Source organism: Hyperolius riggenbachi, chromosome 6, assembly GCF_040937935.1.
Source record: "Hyperolius riggenbachi isolate aHypRig1 chromosome 6, aHypRig1.pri, whole genome shotgun sequence".
Classification (NCBI taxonomy): domain Eukaryota; kingdom Metazoa; phylum Chordata; class Amphibia; order Anura; family Hyperoliidae; genus Hyperolius; species Hyperolius riggenbachi.
In genome coordinates this window covers 66,518,429-66,538,241 of record NC_090651.1, presented here as the reverse complement: position 1 = coordinate 66,538,241, position 19,813 = coordinate 66,518,429, and the positions used below count along the sequence as shown (strand labels likewise).

General features: G+C 43.4%; 1 protein-coding gene across 4 annotated transcripts in view; it reads right to left on the bottom strand.

Annotated features, from left to right (window-relative positions):
• Positions 1 to 19,813, bottom strand: part of LOC137520895 (serine-rich adhesin for platelets-like) — a 116,335-nt gene that overhangs the window by 77,320 nt on the left and 19,202 nt on the right. The window contains exons 1-3 of one of the 4 annotated variants that reach the window (XM_068239434.1): positions 9,206 to 9,364; positions 1,354 to 1,441; positions 134 to 196 (exon numbers count right to left, since the gene is read on the bottom strand). In XM_068239434.1, the coding sequence (XP_068095535.1) occupies positions 134 to 196; positions 1,354 to 1,396 (106 nt within the window). In that variant the 5' untranslated portion in view covers positions 1,397 to 1,441; positions 9,206 to 9,364. Of the gene's footprint in view, positions 1 to 133; positions 197 to 1,353; positions 1,442 to 9,205; positions 9,365 to 19,813 lie in introns of those variants that run through there. The other 3 variants (XM_068239432.1, XM_068239435.1, XM_068239433.1) reach the window with 3 other exon arrangements.

The window sequence follows — 19,813 nt, the reverse complement described above, 5'->3', positions numbered from 1 at the left end:
GAACATGTGAGCACTGAGCAGAATTTTGTTTGCTGATTTATTATGATCCAGATATAGCTTTCCACGAATCAATGTACAGCAATGAAATACTTATATTTATATCTCTTGTACAAAGTTAAAGTTTTGCACTTACTGTTTGTTGTAACATTTGAAGACTCTGTGGTTGAACTCTGAGCTTCTGCCAGTGCACACAGTACTGTATGGTACAAAAATAAAATAAGAACACAATAGATAGAATCTACGAGACATGCTGTATATTTATGGAGGCTATATTTCAACATATTCTGACATAGGGGCTATTGAGTATTAGGATCTTCTGTTCTATACAAACAACTGTTATTTTAAAAATGTATCCAGGTTCAGATTCAGTTTAAAGCAAAGCAGAGGAGATCCCCAGGTAAAAAAATCAAATACTTACCTAAGAAGAGGGAATCCAGAAGCTTCCCTCGTTGTCCTCCAGACCAACAATGCTGCGCAGGACCCTTCCGGAACATTGAGACCACACGCGTTAGCACGGCCATGCCGCTGCAGTAACACAGAGATGCTCCTGCTCTGGCGCAGCAGAATGGCCACACTCACATCTAAAGAGAAGTTTGACCTTGATGTTCAGTCCGACAAGCACTTTTTTGAATTCTTCAGGATGGCCGCACTTGACAACGGGGACCAGAGGACAGTGTTAGAAGCCTCTATAGGATACAGAGGCTTCCCTCTTCCTAACTATTTGTAAGTCTTTGTATTTGTATTTGTTTTGTTTGCCTTGGCTATGCATTAAGTCTGTAGTTGTGATGTTGTTTCTGCTCTGGCACTCTTTTCAACCTCTACTGTTTCTTTAGCCAGAGATCTCATATAGAACCAAAAAGATGGCAAAATCACTCCTTTCCCCTTAGCTCAGTATTATTTTGCTGGCCTTGCTGTATGACCCATTTTTTTCAGTCATTTTATTGGCATATACCCTACAGTTTCCCAAATAATTTACTTGTGTGATTCAGAATATTTTGCTCCATTAATGATGGTAAGTCACCCTAGTCAAGAGGCAGTAAAACATGCCCAGACCATATATACGACCAGCAACCTGTTTCATGGTTGTGATAAGGTTCTTCTGATGCTGAAAAGCAGTGTTTGTCTTATGCCAAGTAGCGCAGATTGCGCTAACTGCACAACACACACTACGGAACTGTTGGAAGTACGAGTGATATTGCTGTGCAGGGATTTAACATTTAGTAAATACACACCAATAGTCTTCATGATTTCCCTTGTCAAGTGGGCAGATTGGAACTCTCACCCCTAATCCTTAAAACAGTCCTAAGAATATGTAACAAACCATATGTTATTCGTGTTGATCCCATTATTTACCTGTCAGGAGAAGCCATAGTGCAGTGCATGTCTTCCACGTCATTCTGAGATCAAAGTCTCAGATTATGTCTTTTTCTCCCGTCAGTACCTGTCAAACAAAGAGAGTAGCAATGGTTGTATTAGTACTTTGTACAACCAGTTGGGAAAACTATACATTATATAATAGTAACAACTATAAGAACACTCGACACATGCACAGTATAGTAGAATACTAACAATATTTTTTTTCTTTGATGACAGTGCAACACCTCTATACTTCAGAGGTCCAAGTCAACTGATGAAATATGACTCTGCTTGCTATTAAAAAAAACTTCCCAACTTCCTGAGCCGAGTCTACAAGTAAAAAAAAAAAAACACATGCTGCCTGGTCCGTGTGGGTTGCTGGACTAGGCAGCGCTCATTACCTCCTCTCCCCGCTGCTCCTATCTGCAGCAGTACTTTGTCTACATTAAGAATGTCGGCAGATTCCAGGGGGCTAGTGGGGTGCAGCGGGCATGGCAATCAGGGCACACAGAGGTATGTCCTGCAGATGGGAACATGCTTCTGTGTCCCTTTTTTAGATTTAATAACCCGCCTCGGGTTCTCTTTAAGCTCAGCCATTTCTGGCCATTTTGGTGCTCCACCTTTTGTGCCCCTCCCCAAATCTTGTGAGTGGGAAGTGTACTTTAATTCATTTTGTGGGTACCAATAACAAATTGATAGATTATATACAAGTCTATCAGAAGAATCATAGAACAAGTCTATCAGATCACTTTTATAATGCCCATCTAGATTATAAAATTACCATCCATATATTTCTTAATAACACTTTCAGTTTTGTATAAGAATTCCATAAAGAATAGCTCTGTGGTGCCTCCTGCTGCAGATGTCACCCCAAATATCTGTTTGGCACGCCTATGCCTAAAAACGGCCCTGGATGTAAGGCAGGAGGAGAGTTTTGTGAGCAACTGACCAGATTGCTGTAAAGACACTTTGCTCTAGGCATCCCTATGGGAGTGGAAGAAAGGTGATGGAGCAGAGCACAGTAGACATGCTTCTGGCGCGCAGGGTAAGGAGGATAATAGTGCCCTTGCACAAAATTACTCAGCACAAATGCACATGGATTAGGCCCTGCTATACGTGGAAGAGGAGGTCTGCTGCAAATAGGGAGGCAGGTTTCAGTGCCCATTTCCAGCACTGTCACCCTAATGATTGATTAACAAACATTGAGGGCAAAAGGAATTGCATTGCAAATGTCTAAGAACCATTATTTTGTTTATTGCAAATATCAACCTCATTTTAAATGTAAAAAACATATTTGCATGTGTATCATATCACACTGCCTGTATACAAAATTCTAGGAAGCTGCTGTCCTTCCTCAAAGCAGTAAGTTCAGTGCCATGGTTAAGAGGACAGCTGCCAAGTGCTAGTACTGGCATCATTAATAACAGTATCTGATCGCATAACTATTGCAACATGTATCTAACAGATCGGTAGCGATTAAGTAAGGCGTTGCTCGATCCTGCTGCACCTATTTCTATATATATTTTCCTCTCGATGAGGAAGATAAACTGCTGGTTATCCCCATTAGATCGCCTTTCACAGATTATTACCATGAGATCAGCTTTCTGTTATTTATCATTTCTTTACCTGTTGGAGTTGAGGTACAGCACTCAGTAAAGGTCATGCAGAAAATGCAAAACCTGCATCATCAGGACCTTTTTAAGCTTTGCCCAAATTAATGTACCATTCCATTCTTTTCATTAGAAATAATGATGTAACATCAGAGCCATGTTTATTATCCTGTTTTTGCTTATATAGGTTTTTCAGTTTTGGATGCTGTGAAATGGATTTGGACCTCTATTAGAATTGTATTGCTGTCTGCGTTATTGCTGTTTTTTTAAAATATTTTTTCTTCTTCAGTTCGAGAGTTACAATCAGTTTTTGTGACTGACAGTAACTAAAATCTGTACAATGTATCCCACATGTGTTAGATTTTCCCCCAATTGATAAAAAAAATAAAAATAACAAAAACTCAGGAAAAAAATGGTTGGATGTATAAATCGAGAAATTTACATTCTATCCTACACCGTTCAATTTCCAAAATATTGATTAGTATTTTCCACTGTGCATCCACGTAAACATATATAAACATCCCATCGTTACTGCATAGGCACTAGTGCCAGAGATATCAGGATACCAAGTGATGCTGACTTATTCCACAAATTCATAAGCAATAAACATGCACGGGTACCATACTGACTTGCAATGGTAATATAGCTAATAATGTTTTTGTGAAAAATCACAAGAACAATGTCCAATTGTCCATCAACACCACAATGAATTCCCAAAGTAAATGTGCTCCTTAATTCTGCTTTAAAGCATCACATCATCTATGACCATCAGAAAAGTGCTTATAGAAAAGCCTGAAATAAAGGGGCTACCATTAATTATTCATTTCTATAAATGTTCATTGCCTGGTTATCAGTGGCAAGTGGAGTGTGAGGACCTGATTTTCAGCATACATATCCTTTCTCAGAAAGTAATTCTTGCGCCAGCTACACTATATATATGACCCTTGAGACTTCATCTTAGCTCCAGGGGTATAGACATAAGTACCTTGCTGCGAACGCCAAACGCACGGGTTCGTGGTGTGTGTGTGTTAAAACCACACACACAGCACTTCCTGTGTATTGTTCAGGAATAAAGTGTGTGTGTGTGTGTGTGTGTGTGTGGGGGGGGGGGGGCATCTAGTGGCCAAAAAGTAAAAAGACAACCTGCATACATTTAAATAAATAAAAATAAATAAATGCCCCATTAATTAACCCCTTACCTGCCCCATTCCCATAGTTGTGATAATAAGACAATTGTAAAAAATGACATTTTAAAAAAATACATGAATAGTTTCCTTAGGGACTCAATGTTTAATCATGTATGTCATGAGGATATATTACTGTTATTTTTGCAAATAAATTCTTGTCATTAGTGATATAGTGTAAATTAACAACAAAACTGAAAAAATACCCCTTTATATCCAAATAAAATATTGTCACCATATATTGTACTAGGGACATAATTTAAACATTGTAATAGTCGGGAAAAATGGGCAAATTAAATGTGTGGGTTTAATTCAGAGAATCCTGTTTTATTTTATTACTATAATGGGTGAAAACAGAAATGATACATTTTTCAATTTTTTCTTATTATTCCTGTTAATATGCATATAGCATAAAATAATTCTTAGCAAAAAGCACCACCCAAAGTAAGCCTAATTGGTGATGAAACAAATATGCTATAGATAATTTCAGTGTGATAAATAGTCATAAAGTTATTGGCAAATTAATGGTAGGAGGGAAAATTGATTTGGTCCATACGAGGAATACCACCTTTAGTGGTTAAGTGGTTAAAGGCTTCACCAGAGAGGTTTTGGCTTGCTATGGCACCTTGGGACATGCTGTCTTGCTGCCCTAGACTACTTAGTTGACCTATGTCCAGAGGTGGATAAAGGGCTGCAGAACTGATGCGTCCTTGGATGTAGCAGCAGATATAGTGACCTCTCTGAAACTCTTTGCAATGCAATATATAGGATCAGTGTACCGGCGATTGAGGGTGCATCCATTATTCTCACCACAATTAAAACAAGGCCTACAAATCCTTCCTGATTCCAGATGGCAGTCCAATTAAATCCCTGGATCAACACCACTGGGAATTTTCTAGCAATTACAGCCATGGATGTCCTTGAATGCAAGGAAAGCATTCAAGCCCCCTTTAGACGCTGTTATTAGTGATAGTTATGTCTAGAAGAGCTCATGGAGGAGCTTGTGATCAGTTTGGTCAGGTGATAGATATGTATGTCTCTGATTTGCTAGTCATAATTATGTGCTAAAGTAGGATAGGATCATAGAAAATCAGAGCTTTGCAAATCGATCAGCTGATCAACAAAATCACATGCTTCTCCATGAGTTCTCCTAGACATGGCCATCACTAGCAGTTATATAACTTGCCAAAATTACTTTCTGTAGTATACCGGTAGATTTCTCTTGTAACTACTTTTACAGGACCCCTTTTTTAAATAGATGTCAAAGACCTTTTACTCTCTATATAGGCCACGTCCTCTTGTTATTTGTACAAAAAAAACACCTTTATCCCTTTGACCAGTTTTGAGGCCCACCTCTGCACTTGTTCCAAAACTCTAATGTCCTTCCTGTAATGCGGTGCTCAGAACTGTATTAAAAATGCCTTGCAATAGAGTGTAGTATTATGCTATTGTTTCTGGGATAATATATTCACTAATTATTTACTCATGAAGTCTTTAAGATCTTTATCTTACTCAGGGAGGAACTTCATCTGTTTAGATTAACATAGATATACGGTAGATATGTTTAGCTAAGATATGCAATGAGAGCACAGCTGGTATTTATCTAATTCTATCAGATCTCGAGATACTTGTCCTTCAGCAGATACCAGGCTGATCTCAGCCAGACAGATAAAGGTTGTATCTGTCAGAGATCAGGCTGCTGATAACAGCATTAATATGTTTCAAACTGAGTTGAACTGGAAAACTCCTACATGAAATCAGTTACATGTACTAGGGAAAAGTTAGTGTTACTTTCATGTGACACTAAAGCAAAAATAAATCATATAATGAATTGTATGTGTAGTGTGGATAATGAATAGAACATTAGTAGTAAAGAAAAGAGTATCATTTTTTTATTTTCAGTTATATAGCCTTATTTTTTATAACATTACATAATTCTCGAATATTTGCAGTTTTCAAACTCCATTCTGCATTTAAAACTATGAGACAGAGCAGAGCTAATGTTTACTTCCCTGCAGTAAAATCTTATCTGAAGTTGTCTTTCACTGTTTCTTCAGTGTATAAGTGCTTCAGAAAATAGCAGTGCTTATAGAATTTATTTTGCATTGATAACGTTTCTTATCTCTTCCTGTACTGGAAACGATATGAGACTCCTATCTGTGCTACTAATGTTTTATTTCTTAGCAGTACTACACATACAATTCATTATATCATAAGATTATTTTCACTTCAGATTCCCTTTAAATGGATTCATCAGAATAGCTAAATGCCAGAGGCTCCTAATCCACAAAGATGCATACAGAGATCCAACAAGACCTCAGTGTTGTAGCAATAATCTCAGTCTAAAGCTTGAAACGTGGAATATATTATCTGATGGTACCTTTTCTCTCTGTGGCGGCAGCCACCTGTAAGTCTTGTTGTGCTCTGGGTGGCTGCAGGAAACTATGTTCTGAGTGTGGGAACTCAGACGGAGATTATTGCTGCAGTGCTGAGGTCTTGTTGGATATCACTGTTCTTTTTGTATCTCTCCATATTGTAGAATTTAAAATACATATCAATTGTAGATTTCCTCCAGAGTAAGATGCACTATAAATTATTTTACTCCTGTGTTCCTTTCGCTTACATAAAGCAGTAAACATCTGACAGGTTTTGGACTAGTGTATCTCCTCATGGGTGGTTCTCTGGGTTTTCTTCATTTTCAAAAGAACTTACTGAATTGCAGTTGTCCAAATGCCAAAATAGCATACAAATGAGTAGGCAGGCTGGTTGACATATTTGTATAGATCCATTACAGGGGGGTGTTTTTGTAAAGATTGAAGGAGATACTGAGAATCCCCAGGAGATGGACTAGTTCAAAACCCTTCAGATATGTCAGATTTGAACGGCTTACCGTAAGCAACACTGGGAAATAAGTAATCTATAGTGCATTTTACTTTGGGACAAATGTACATCACACACACACATACAGACACACGATTTTATTGAATGTGCCAGTCACACATGTTAAATATTCAATCTAGGCAGAGCATTCAGGTAATCTGGGTATTTTAACTATGAACGATACACAGTATAAAATCCAGAGAGTGTTCAAACCCTAATATTTCTTTTACATAAATTCCATGACCTATTGCCAAATAACTTAGTGGAACACTCCCATTCAATATGATTTTAATCTGGGTTAGTGCTCTATATTTGTAACATGGCATCCTCCCCTTCGTATTTGAAAGGACCTTCAATAGGTATTCTACAGATACATTCCAGCTGCATTACTCCCAAAATTACATTGGTCATCGCCTTCATAAATTTACAGCAATCGAATTATTACTATTCTTATTATAGTGATAAATGATTTAAGTAGAATTAATTGTCCAAAGGGTAAGCTTTTCTTTTGCGTACAAAAAGCATGTAGCAGAACAACCACAATATAGCTTCCAACTCCTCCAAAGCAACAAAGCATGCAAGATGGCACCTCATATATCTGGCTTAATACAGTCAACATTCATAACTATTGTCCCATTTAGCATCACCTCTTCCCTAAAAATCATTATTCTCAGCCTTAATTTATAAAGCGTAAACATAACATGCAAAGGTGTGCACAAATTAAGGGGTGTTGAATAAAAAGCCAAGAAAAACAATTAGAAAGGAAAAAGGAAAAAGTGTGTATCCTGCCCCAATTTTTGGGAGTTGACATGTTGATGCTAGTCTAGTTTAGGGAACCCAGCAGGAAACCTCATAGAATAATTCTACAAATGTGTAAACTATGCCCACACTATTCAGCCAATCAAAACGCTTTATGCTGTAGAGGCTGCTGTGATGGGAGAACTGTTCTCTATGAGGTTTCCTGCTGGGTCCCCTAAACTAGACTAGTGCCTGTGTTTTCCCTTTGTTTGTCTCGGTTTCCTCCATGCCGTCTAGTTTCCTCCCAAAAACAAACTGATACGTCATTTGAACATTTACAAATGCCCACAACACTACATATGTCAATTAAATCCAGATATCTTTATTGGTACATCCAAAAAACAAGCTGGCAGCTGACATGTTTCAGACACACAGGTCATAGCTAATTATTGACTAAGGACCTGTGTGTCTGAAATGCACCAGAAGAAGTTCCAGTGTTGCTGCCCGGAGGGATTGCCTGGCACCGCCAGTATGTATGAGGGGGTTTCGATAAGCCCTTTGGTTCCCTCCAGTACTGGTCTTAGACTTGGACAGCTAATGACTTGAATAGTTCAATATACCCTATAAAGTGCTGCAGAAAAGGCCACTGCCATGTAAATGCATAATAAAAGTAATAATATAGTATTCTCTGTACAGCATTACTGATGGGAATACTGGAGCAATATGCCTAAAGGAATTTACATTCTCTATTATTGGCACCAGTCACCCTACACTGTTAATGTATCATAATAATATGAAATAAGCTAACACTTGTGTAAACCTTTCTGCTGTAGAACTAAAAGCACATGGGGGAGTAAAGAGAGCTGCAGCCAAGTGGAATGCTTGTGGCCGTGTGTGTGTTCCCCAGCCATAGTCTGCTACTTTTGCTATAGTCTATGGTTGTCTCCTTAGCGGTAAGCTAGTTCATCTCCCAGTCAGTTTTGGGGATGCAGGAGGAAATCCACACAAACACAGGAAGAACATACAACCTCCATGCAGATAGTGTCCAGGCAATGAATACGGGACTCCAGTACTGCAAGGCGAGAGAGCTAGCCTCTAAGCAACAAACGTGACGGGAATCATCTATATTAGCTCCTTTGAGAAAAGTGAAAAACACTTCAGAGTATGCTGGTGATACCTAAAAAAATATTAATATGTGCAGTTATTACAGCTGATCACAGACACAGGTGCCAGGCAAGTGACAGCTAAAGGCTGCAGATATATCTAAAGTTCCATTTTTTTAGGTGGTTCGCAATCCAATGCATCAGGGGAGTTTAGGCCTCAAGTGGTCTTCCTAAATCATAAGTTACAATTTTAATCCTAGATGTAGCAATAACGTAAAAAAATACAAAACAAACGAAAAAAAAAACAATGAATACAGCATAGCCAGGTCCTCACCTGTGTCAGTTGTGTGCCTGGTCTGTATGTCCTCCTGGTGACAGTGACTGCAGTGATACCTGCAGGTGACAGAGGCTTAAATAAAGGAGGTTGGGCCACCTCCAGGATTCCCTTTCTCCATTCACTCTTTACACATGGATAGCAAAATGTGTTTGTTATATCACCAATTGACTGTGTAAAATGCAATTCAGGTATGTGAAGAAGAATTATACAGAGGATGTGACAATTCCAGGTGGAGCCCTGTTCATGTCCCAGGATAGAAGTAGCAGCAATAGCTATAGGACAGTGTGGAATGACAGCGTGACATTGCTCTGCACTGTGTCATCATACAGCGAGAGTAAGGTGCAGTCAAGTAACCGAGGTGACACAGTGCACAGGACTGGAAGCTCCCTAACACAGTTTACAGAAAGTCACCTGAGACAAATAAAATTTGAGGCTAGAGCAGGCACTGGATAAATCCCAGTTCCAAGCAAAAAAAAAATCTGAATAGTATAAAAAAGGTTTATAACCTCTTTGGCATTTTTAATGTTTTTGTCCCTATCTGGAAGATTTTTTTCTCAGTTCATGTTCTGAAAGAACATCTCCCTACAGGTGCCCATTAACGGTAACATTTTTCACTAAATGTGATCGTTCGATACGATTTTTACGATCGGAAATAATCGAAAGGTAATTATCAATTGTTCGCATTTAGTGAACGATTCTTTCTCCAAATTCAATCATAAAATCCAACTTTTGGATCGATTTTATCCTATTTAGCAATCGACCAAAGAATTGTACCTTATCAATTGTCTTCAAAAACGGCGGATTTTCTGTACAATTAGATAATTAAAATTGCATTGAAAGATGGCATTTAGTGTAAAAATTGTACAGTTAAAGGGGTTATCTGGTATCATTACAAAAGCTAAAACTGACACTTACCTGGGGCTTCTATCAGCCCCCTGCAGCTGTAATGTCCCGCGCCATCCTCCTCTGATGCTCCGTTCCCCGCCACCGGTAACCTGATAATTATTCGTCTAACTAGACGAATAGAACTGTGGCTGCGCGGCCGTGGCTACGCACATGCTCGCTCCCGCATGCATCATGGGAAGCTTACTGCGCAGACGCAGTACAAGAAAACTTCATACTTCGCCTGCGCAGTAAGCTCACGATGACGTGCGGGAGCGAGCACGCGCGCAGCCGAAGTTCTGTTTGTCTAGTTAGATGAATAATTAGCAGGTTACCGGCGGCGGGGAACAGAGCTTCGGAGGAGGATTGCGTGGGACATTACAGCTGCAGGGGGCTGCTAGACGCCCCAGGTAAGTGTCAGTTTTAGCTTTTTTAATCTCAGAGAACCCCTTCAAGGGTCACCTTAAAGGTGGCAGCACATGTTACAATTTTTCTTTTTGACTTTACTGCATTTCGATAAAAAAGATTGGTTGTACAGAGTCATCGAAATATTCCTGTTTTTCTTGATTTTTTTAGATTAAAAATTTGGGTAAATTCACACCAACTTTACAAAGAATTGTATGGTGTGTGATAGATTGTTAAATTGTTTTCTACCTGAATAAATTGTACGTAACTTTTCAGTGCATAGCAAAATGTATTTATTGTTTATACGTATAAGCAACAAAAAGGATGGAATTATGAAAGATTGAGTGTACAGCATAGTCCCCGTCAGGGCTGGATTCACCATAAGGCACTGTAGGCACGTGCCACTGCCTACATGTGCCTGATGATGGAAAGGCGGCTCACTCCCCTCCCCTAGTGCCTCCCTCCCTCCAGCCATGCAGAGTTTTGAGCAGAGTGTAAACGAGAGGCTACTTACCCAGCTCTTGGCATTCCACTGATGAGATCTCCCTTCAGTCGGGGGCAACACCAGCTACTTAATACTGAGGGTACCTCTGGCCACCTAATGCTATATTAGTCAAGTCAGTGCATAACTTTCACTTCATCCCCCCCCCAATATGGACAAAACAAAAGGAAGAGCCAGAGGCAGGCCACCTGGCAGGTCTGTTCGAGGTTGCGCTGTCGTGATTTCGTGCGACCCTCGACCCAAGTACAGTGTTCAGAAGAAGGCACGTGCCATCAACCCCCAATATTGTCAGGATGTAGTTGACTATTTAACACAGAACACCTCATCTTTCTCACGTGACATATCTTCCTCCTCCTGCTCTGATTCTGGCACCCCACTTAACACTCAGTCGGCCACCACCACCAAAGTGCCATCACCCCAGGGCTCAGCTGTGTGAAAATTTTTGTGTGTGTCTGCCTCAGATGAGAGCAATGCCATCTGTACTCTCTGCCACCGAAAATTGAGCCGTGGAAAGACCAAGATCCGCGTAGGGACAACTAACTTACGAAGGCACATGATTACAAAGCTCAAACTGCAATGGGATGACCACCTGAGGAAAAGCAGCACACAACAGCAAAGCCACACAATGCAGTGGAAGATAACAGGCCGCAATTTTTTTTTTCAAAAAAGGCGATACCTAAACTGTACCATGATGTTGAAAGGCAAGTGGTGACATCTCTGGAACACAGCGTTGGGTCAAGGGTCCATATGACCATGGATGCCTGGTCTGCACAGCACGCTCAGGCCTGCCCAAAGACTAAGTCAGTCCCCTCTGCCTGCACGCCGTGTGACTGCCTGCCCCAAGACTAAGTCGGTCCCCACACAGCATCTCTGCCTGCAGGCCGCTTGACTGCCTTCTCCGCCACCACCAACAGGGTCCACCAGGACTCCAGGCGGATTCCTGAATTTTTAAGGCCGCTGCTAGCATCGGCCGCTATAATAATTTTTCTGGTGCGTCTTCATGCCTGCCTAATTTTTCTGGCTGCACTGCACCTGCAACAACAAAACAAAAGGCATGTACATGTGTCAATTCCCCTTCGTGATCATTACCTTGCCGCGGGGAAGGGGCCTGCGTATCACAATGAAGCAATGACCTCTGGCTATATGAGTGTCCCGGGGGGGAGGGGGGGATGCACACCCAAGATAATAAGGTTGTTGCTTCATTGTGGACAGACCAAATTCGATCAGCTGGACAGCCACTGTTCTATCATTGAGCTACCTCAGCCCAGCTACCATATGGGCTTGAAAACCGTCATGGCCTGCACTCTGGCCATGGTGCGCACCAGTCCTGCACAGCTGTCACAACACAAACAGCTGTTGGCAGTGCGTTACACAGTGGGTTTGGTCTGTCAGTGTGAAGCAGTACTCTAATTACACTCCCTAATTGATGTATACACATGCAAGATGTTTTAAAGCACTTTAGACCTCCAATTTAGCATGCATTGTTATTTCTGCCCTTAAACGCTGCTTTGCGTCAAATCCAGATTTTTCCCCGGGACTTTTGGCGTCTATCCCACTCATCCATGCAAAAACTCAGATGTTAGACCCCTTGAAACATCTTTTCCAACACTTTTGTGGCCAGCATAAATGTTTCTAGTTTTCAATGTTCGCCTCCCCATTAAAGTCTATTGCGGTTCGCGAAAGTTCGCAAGTTCGTGAACGTTTGCGGAGGTACGGGCCATCACTACATGTTACTTCCAATCATTAAACACAATTCTAAAATTGTGTATAACTAAATAAAAAAACAAGTCCAATGTTGTCACAGCAGTCTCTGTGCGTGTGTGCGCTCTATGATGGCTTCAGCAGAGCCCTTTAAAAAATGTTTTATTTTAATAGACAGTGCTCAGCATTATTAAACAGTTCACCACCATGCACCCCACAAGGGATCAGACTCACCCAGCCTACTTGACCACTGCTGCACTGGTCAAAGATCGCTCTATGGATATCCCACAGCAGGCTCCCCTGAGGAGTCGCAGAGTGACGAAACACATAGGGTGGAGCCTAACAGACATTCAAGAAGTGTCTGGCGGGGTGTAGGAATGAGTCGGCGAGAAAGAGGCGAACCAACGAGCCTGCCCGGGAGGCAGCGGGGGAGAGCCCATAATACTCTATGCCTATGTACCTACCAGCCATATGTCAGTTGTAATGATCCGCTCAGCTGTCTGCACAGGCAGACAGCTGTTTGACCATTCCTTAAGTCTGAGGGCTGCAGGTCTCTGGAAAAGAGACCTGTCTTCACTTTGCAAGTTTCAGACCTGCTCTGCAGCTGAGAAATTTGCATATACTTGTCAAGAAAATTGCCTAGTTGCCTCCTTGAAGGCTTGCAGTATAAATACTATGTTCTCCCAGAGTCCTTTGCTGGTCATGATGGTTTGTTCCTGCTAACACCTGGAGTGTCAGCCTTTACTATTGTTTGCTAAGATTATCTTAGAGTAATTCCTTGGGACTGCACAAGGCATCCCTGCTAGTGCAGTCAGGTTGTATTATCTGTTTTATCTGTGTGATTGCACGGTCGGCGATTGTGAATCGTTCTGTCGTGCGATTGTCTTGTTGCCAGCGGCAGTCGACAGGAAATCGTTCTGTCTGTTTGGATCGCACTCGCCCTAAAGGTAGTGGCGGTGGTTCCTTCTGTATTCTGCCTTAGGGGTGCTAACCAGAGCAGCGGTTGCTACGGGTAGCCCCATCTGTTTGTCTTTCTGGATCACATCCATTCTAGCGGTAGCAGCGGTGGTTCCTTCTGTGCTCTGTCTGGGAGTGTAGGCCAGAGCTGCGGTTGCTGCTGGCTGCTCCTTCTCTCTGTCTTGTCTGTATGAACGCTTGCTGTAGGCTCGGTGAGGTAACCGTTTAGCAAGCGCTCGTGTTCCTTATTTCGTGATTGTGTTGGTTAGTTAGGGTGGCACGCTTATCACTGGGCGCCTAATGCGCGGTGATCGTGTCGATAACGCGTTCGCTGTTGCGAATGAGTGCGGTGTTCGCGTTTAGCTAGCGTTTGTTATTTTCCTTGATGTTTTGATCATTGTTTATTGCTGTGTCTTTCTTGCTACACTTCTGCTCTGTCTTAATTCGGTCTTGTGTCCCTATTGGCAATCGCCACTCTTGCAATTGCGCTCCCACTTCGTTTCCGTGGTAGTGTGTTTATCGTCGCTAGGTGGCAACTAGATTGGTGGACACACATACATTCTGTCTCTGTGCTCTCTCTCTTTAAAGCGGAATATAACCCTGCATTTCAACTTTGCTCTAAAACATTATTTACAGTATATTATATGCAACCAGCATTTTTTTTTAACTAGACCAGCATTGGAAGGGTTACACAGAGTTTTAAAGTTCCTGGAGATTTCTGCAGACGCATCTGAAGCTGAAATAGATACATTTTGTTTACATAAATGTATCAAAGTGTTGAATGTTACACACTTTGGCTGTCCTCCAGCTCAGTCAGAGAGAGTGAGTCACATTCAACACTTAGTTACATTTATGTAAACAAAATGTATCTATTGCAGCTTCGGATGCGTCTGCAGAAATCTCCAGGAACTTTAAAACTCTGTGTAACCCTTCCAATGCTGGTCTAGTAAAAAAAAAATGCTGGTTGCATATAATATACTGTAAATAATGTTTTAGAGCAAAGTTGAAATGCAGGGTTATATTCCGCTGCATTGCTTCCCCTCGTACAATTCCTATCTGGCATCTGTGGCAGTACAGAGGGGTTGTTCCTCTGTTCTCCACAGCTCCATCTTCCAGCAGGAATTCCCCTCTACAGGGGCATTGCACCGCAGCTGGGTTCTCTCAGATTATATGCTTGTGGAGGATTTCCGCAGTGTCAGAGCGCATCCTGTGCGCTGACAACGAAAATAATACCACAATCGTTACATCAGTGTACTTTTATAATAAACAAGGTTTTATTTAAATGGAATTATGCTATGCAAGTATATATCTCCTATGAGGTTAAAATGACTGAAGACTCCATTTAACACCTGCAAGCCAAGGGAAAGTGAAGGAGGCAGCCTGGGGAGCCTACTGTGGGATATCCATAGATTGATCTTTGACCAATCTAGCAGTGGTCAAACAGGCTCTGTGATTCTGATCCCTTGTGGGGTTCATGGTGGTGAACTGTTTAATAATTTTTTTATTAAAATCAAGATTTGCCAGGACATCTGTGCCTATAAGCTGCAGTGATGTAAATCCAGGACTGATTCCCACTATTCAACTCTGGCAACCGGAAGACTCATTTATCCAGCATGCCTGAAGGGCGTAACAGGGACAGTGCTTTTGGGGGCTTTTGGGGGGACCTAATGGGCTGAGGGCTGACACAACAGACGTGCGGACATGGGAGGGAGTGTGAAGGTGAGTGAGTCACTTCCATTGGTTCAAGTCTCTATGAAACTGTTCCCCATTAGGTCCGCTCATGATATAGCGGACAATGATTGGCCTCTGGTATATTGAGGGCCGTGATTGGATACTTTGAACTGTATGATGTATTATAAAATGGCGATTTGTATGTATGTATCAGTGACTGACATTGGCTTGATAAAGGAACAGGTTATCGTTCCGAAACGTCGCATGATGTACTTCTGTACTATATGACAGTCTGTCAATAAATCTTTGAAAGAGCATATGATGGTGCCGGCTGCATCCTTCCTTATTTCGCAAACTTTTTAAGTGAAATATGTTAAAAAAGGTGAATTTTTTTTTCTGTTGTGTTTTTTTTTTCAAAAAAAGAATGACATTTACTGACAAAAATGTTACTGTTTGTAAAAGCCCCGATTCTGCTGAATCCAACAATACCAGATATGTATTGGTATCTAGTGTTGGGCGAACACCTGGATGTTCGGGTTCGCGAACGTTCGCCGAACATGGCCGCGATGTTCGGGTGTTCGCGCCGAACTCCGAACATAATGGAAGTCAATGGGGACCTGAACTTTCGTGCTTTGTAAAGCTTCCTTACATGCTACATACCCCAGATTTGCAGGGTATGTGCACCTTGGGAGTGGGTACAAGAGGAAAAAAAATATTTGAAAAAGAGCTTATAGTTTTTGAGAAAATTGTTTTGTTAAGTTTCAAAGGAAAAAATGTCTTTTAAATGCGGAAAATGTCATTTTTCTTTGCACAGGTAACATGCTTTGTGTCGCCATGCAGTCATAAATGTAATACAGATAAGAGGTTCCAGGAAAAGGGACCGGTAACGCTAACCCAGCAGCAGCACACGTGATGGAACAGGAGGAGGGCGGCGCAGGAGGAGAAGGCCACGCTTTGAGACACAACAACCCAGGCCTTGCATGAGGACAAGAAGCGTGCGGATAGCAATGCATTTTGTCGCCATGCAGTCATAAATGTAATACAGATAAGAGGTTCCGTAGAAAGGGACCGGCAACGCTAACCCATCACAGATGTTCATTGTTCATGTTACTTGGTTGGGGTCCGGGAGTGTTGCGTAGTCGTTTCCAATCCAGGATTGATTCATTTTAATTTGAGTCAGACGGTCTGCATTTTCTGTGGAGAGGTGGATACGCCGATCTGTGACGATGCCTCCGGCAGCACTGAAACAGCGTTCCGACATAACGCTGGCTGCCGGGCAAGCCAGCACCTCTATTGCGTACATTGCCAGTTCGTGCCAGGTGTCTAGCTTCGATACCCAATAGTTGAAGGGTGCAGATGGATTGTTCAACACAGCTACGCCATCTGACATGTAGTCCTTGACCATCTTCTCCAGGCGATCGGTGTTGGAGGTGGATCTGCACGCTTGCTGTTCTGTGGGCTGCTGCATGGGTGTCAGAAAATTTTCCCACTCCAAGGATACTGCCGATACCATTCCCTTTTGGGCACTAGCTGCGGCTTGTGTTGTTTGCTGCCCTCCTGGTCATCCTGGGTTTGCGGAAGTCAGTCTGTCGGCGTACAACTGGCTAGAGGAGGGGGAGGATGTCAATCTCCTCTCTAAAGTCTCCACAAGGGCCTGCTGGTATTCTTCCATTTTGACCTGTCTGACTCTTTCTTCAAGCAGTTTTGGAACATTGTGTTTGTACCGTGGATCCAGAAGGGTATAAACCCAGTAATTGGTGTTGTCCAGAATGCGCACAATGCGTGGGTCGCGTTCAATGCAGTCTAGCATGAATTGAGCCATGTGTGCCAGAGTCCTGCCAGAATCCTCATCATCCTCTTGTGAGCATTGTGATAGTTGTTGTGATGCATCATAGTCGTCACCTTCTTCCTGGTCTGCTTCTGCTGACCATTCGCGCTGAATTGTGGAAGTCCAACGTGCACTGCTCTGGCCCTCGTCAGTGGTGGCATGAAATTCCTGCTCCAACTCCAGCTGTTCCTCCTCCTCTTCTTCGTCATAGCTGCTGGGGCCAGCGTTTCCTAAAGCAGATGGCCTGATGTTGGTATCATCACGCTGATCGTTTTCTCCTTCAGATTCCCCCAGTTGCATCATGACAGCTGTTTCCTTGATTTTCAACATTGACTTCTTCAGTAAACACAGCAGTGGTATGGTAATGCTGACTGAAGAGTTGTCACTGCTCACAAGCAACGTGGATTGCTCATAATTTTGGAGGACTTGGCAGAGGTCCAACATGTTGGCCCAATCAGATCCACAGAAGCTTGGCAGCTGTCCGGATGCGCCTCGGTACTGCACCGTCATGTACTGGACCACTGCACTCTTCTGCTCGCAAAAGCGGGCTAGCATGTGCAGCGTAGAATTCCAGCGCGTAGGGACATCACACAGCAAGCGATGGTGGGGGAGATTGAAGCGCTCCTGCATCTTGGCGAGTGCCCCCGAAGCAGTACTGGAATTTCTACAATGTTTGGCCACTCGTCGCACCTTCAACAGAAGATCGGCCACGCCTGGGTATGTCCTCAGGAACCGCTGAACTACTAGGTTCATCACGTGCGCCAGGCAAGGGATGTGTGTCAGCTTAGCCAACCTTAAAGCGCGAATGAGATTACTCCCATTATCACACACAACCATGCCCGGTTTCAGGTCCAGCGGTGCCAGCCACAAATCCGTCTGTTCCTTTATTCCCCTCCAAAATTCCTCCCCTGTGTGCTGCTTATCCCCAAGGCAGATCAGCTTCAGCAACGCTTGCTGACGCATGCCAACAGCTGTGCTGCACTGCTTCCACGATCCTCCTGCTGCTGGGTTAGCGTTTCCGGATGAGGTACAGCTTTGAGAGGAGAAGGAGTCAGAGAGGTAGGTGCTGCTGTTGTTATCCAGTGGGAGGGACGGCGGTGCAGCTGTTTGCGGCGTGGGCAACACCCGCGCCGTAGCAGGTGAGGAATCGCTGCCAGGCTCCACAAGGTTCACCCAGTGCGCGGTAAGGGAGATGTAGCGACCCTGGCCGAACGCACTCGTCCAGGTGTCAGTGGTGAGGTGAACCTTGCAGGCAACGGCATTCTTCAAGCTTCGGGTTATTTTGCTGACCACGTGCTCATGCAACTCAGGCACTGCAGAGCGTGCAAAGTGGTAGCGGCTGGGAACCACGTAACGTGGGATGGTCACTGACATCATGCCCTTGAAGCTGTTTGTCTCCACCACTCGATATGGCAGCATTTCGCAGGCCAGAAGCTTGGCTATGCTGGCTGTTAGTGCCACGGCCCGGGGGTCATTTGCTGGCAATTTCCTCTTGCGCTCAAACATCTCCGAGACAGACAACTGAACCGTAGGGCTGCACACTGAAGGGCTGTTGGTTGTTGTGTTTGATGAAGACTGGGAGACCTCAAGAGCACTATTCCGGAAAGTGACAGTGTCAGCGTCGTCTGATGTTTGTGAATGTTGTTGTGAACCACGCAATGGCTGGGCTACTGCTGCTGCTGAGGAGGGTCTGGTGGTGAGTCTGGTGACCCCAAGGGAGGCAGTGTTGCTGGTACCCTGTCCTGCCGCGTTTGCCCACAGAGTGGGATGTTTGGATACCATGTGGCGGGTCATGCTGGTGGTGCAGAGGTTGTTAATATTTTTTCCCCTTCTCAGGCTGGTCTTGCACACCTTGCAAATCACCATGGTACCATCCTCACTGCAGTCTTCAAAGAAAGGCCAGACTTTGGAGCACCTGCCTTGCTGGCGATTTCTGTTTGCGCCTCTTTTGCGTCTCACTTGAACTTCCACGCTTGTGGTGCCTGAAATTTCGCGCCGCCTACCTTGTGGCACAAGGCGAACTCGTGCAGCAGTGGGTTCTTCAACAGACTCATCTGTGCTGCTACGACGGTGATGTTCTCCTTCACATACAAAATCTGGGTCTGTGTCCACATTGTCCAAACCCTCCTCTTCCATCTCCTCAAACTCGTCATATGTGATTGTGGGCCGCCGCCGTGGAGTAGAGCTCCCCAGAAGAACCTCTGCGCAGCTCACTCCAACGTCGTCTTCCAGATCTTCTCGGCCGACCTCCTGCAATTGAAACCCCTCCTGCCCAACTTGCTCTGGGATTTGGGTTTCAAAGTCCTCGGACTCGCCTTGCATTTCAGTGCGCGGTGCATTTCCCACAGTAAATGGTTGTGAATCCGGGCACAACATTTCTGGCTGTTCCATTGACCTTTGAAAGGTGGAAGTTTGTTGGGCTGGGAATAGCTCCTGCGAATACCCCATTGTGTCCTGAGGACATTCTTCGGACTGGTTATTTGGCAGTTGTGTGCGTGGTGTCGCTGCCGGTTGTGTCAGCTTTGTGCCCACTGGCTCCTTGTAACTGGCTGAGGACTCGGACCTCGTGCGTGATGTGCTGATGCTGCTTAACCCACTGCTGGACGCTTGAGAGGTCATCCAATTAATTATATGGTCCTGTTCTTTTGGATTTGTGAGG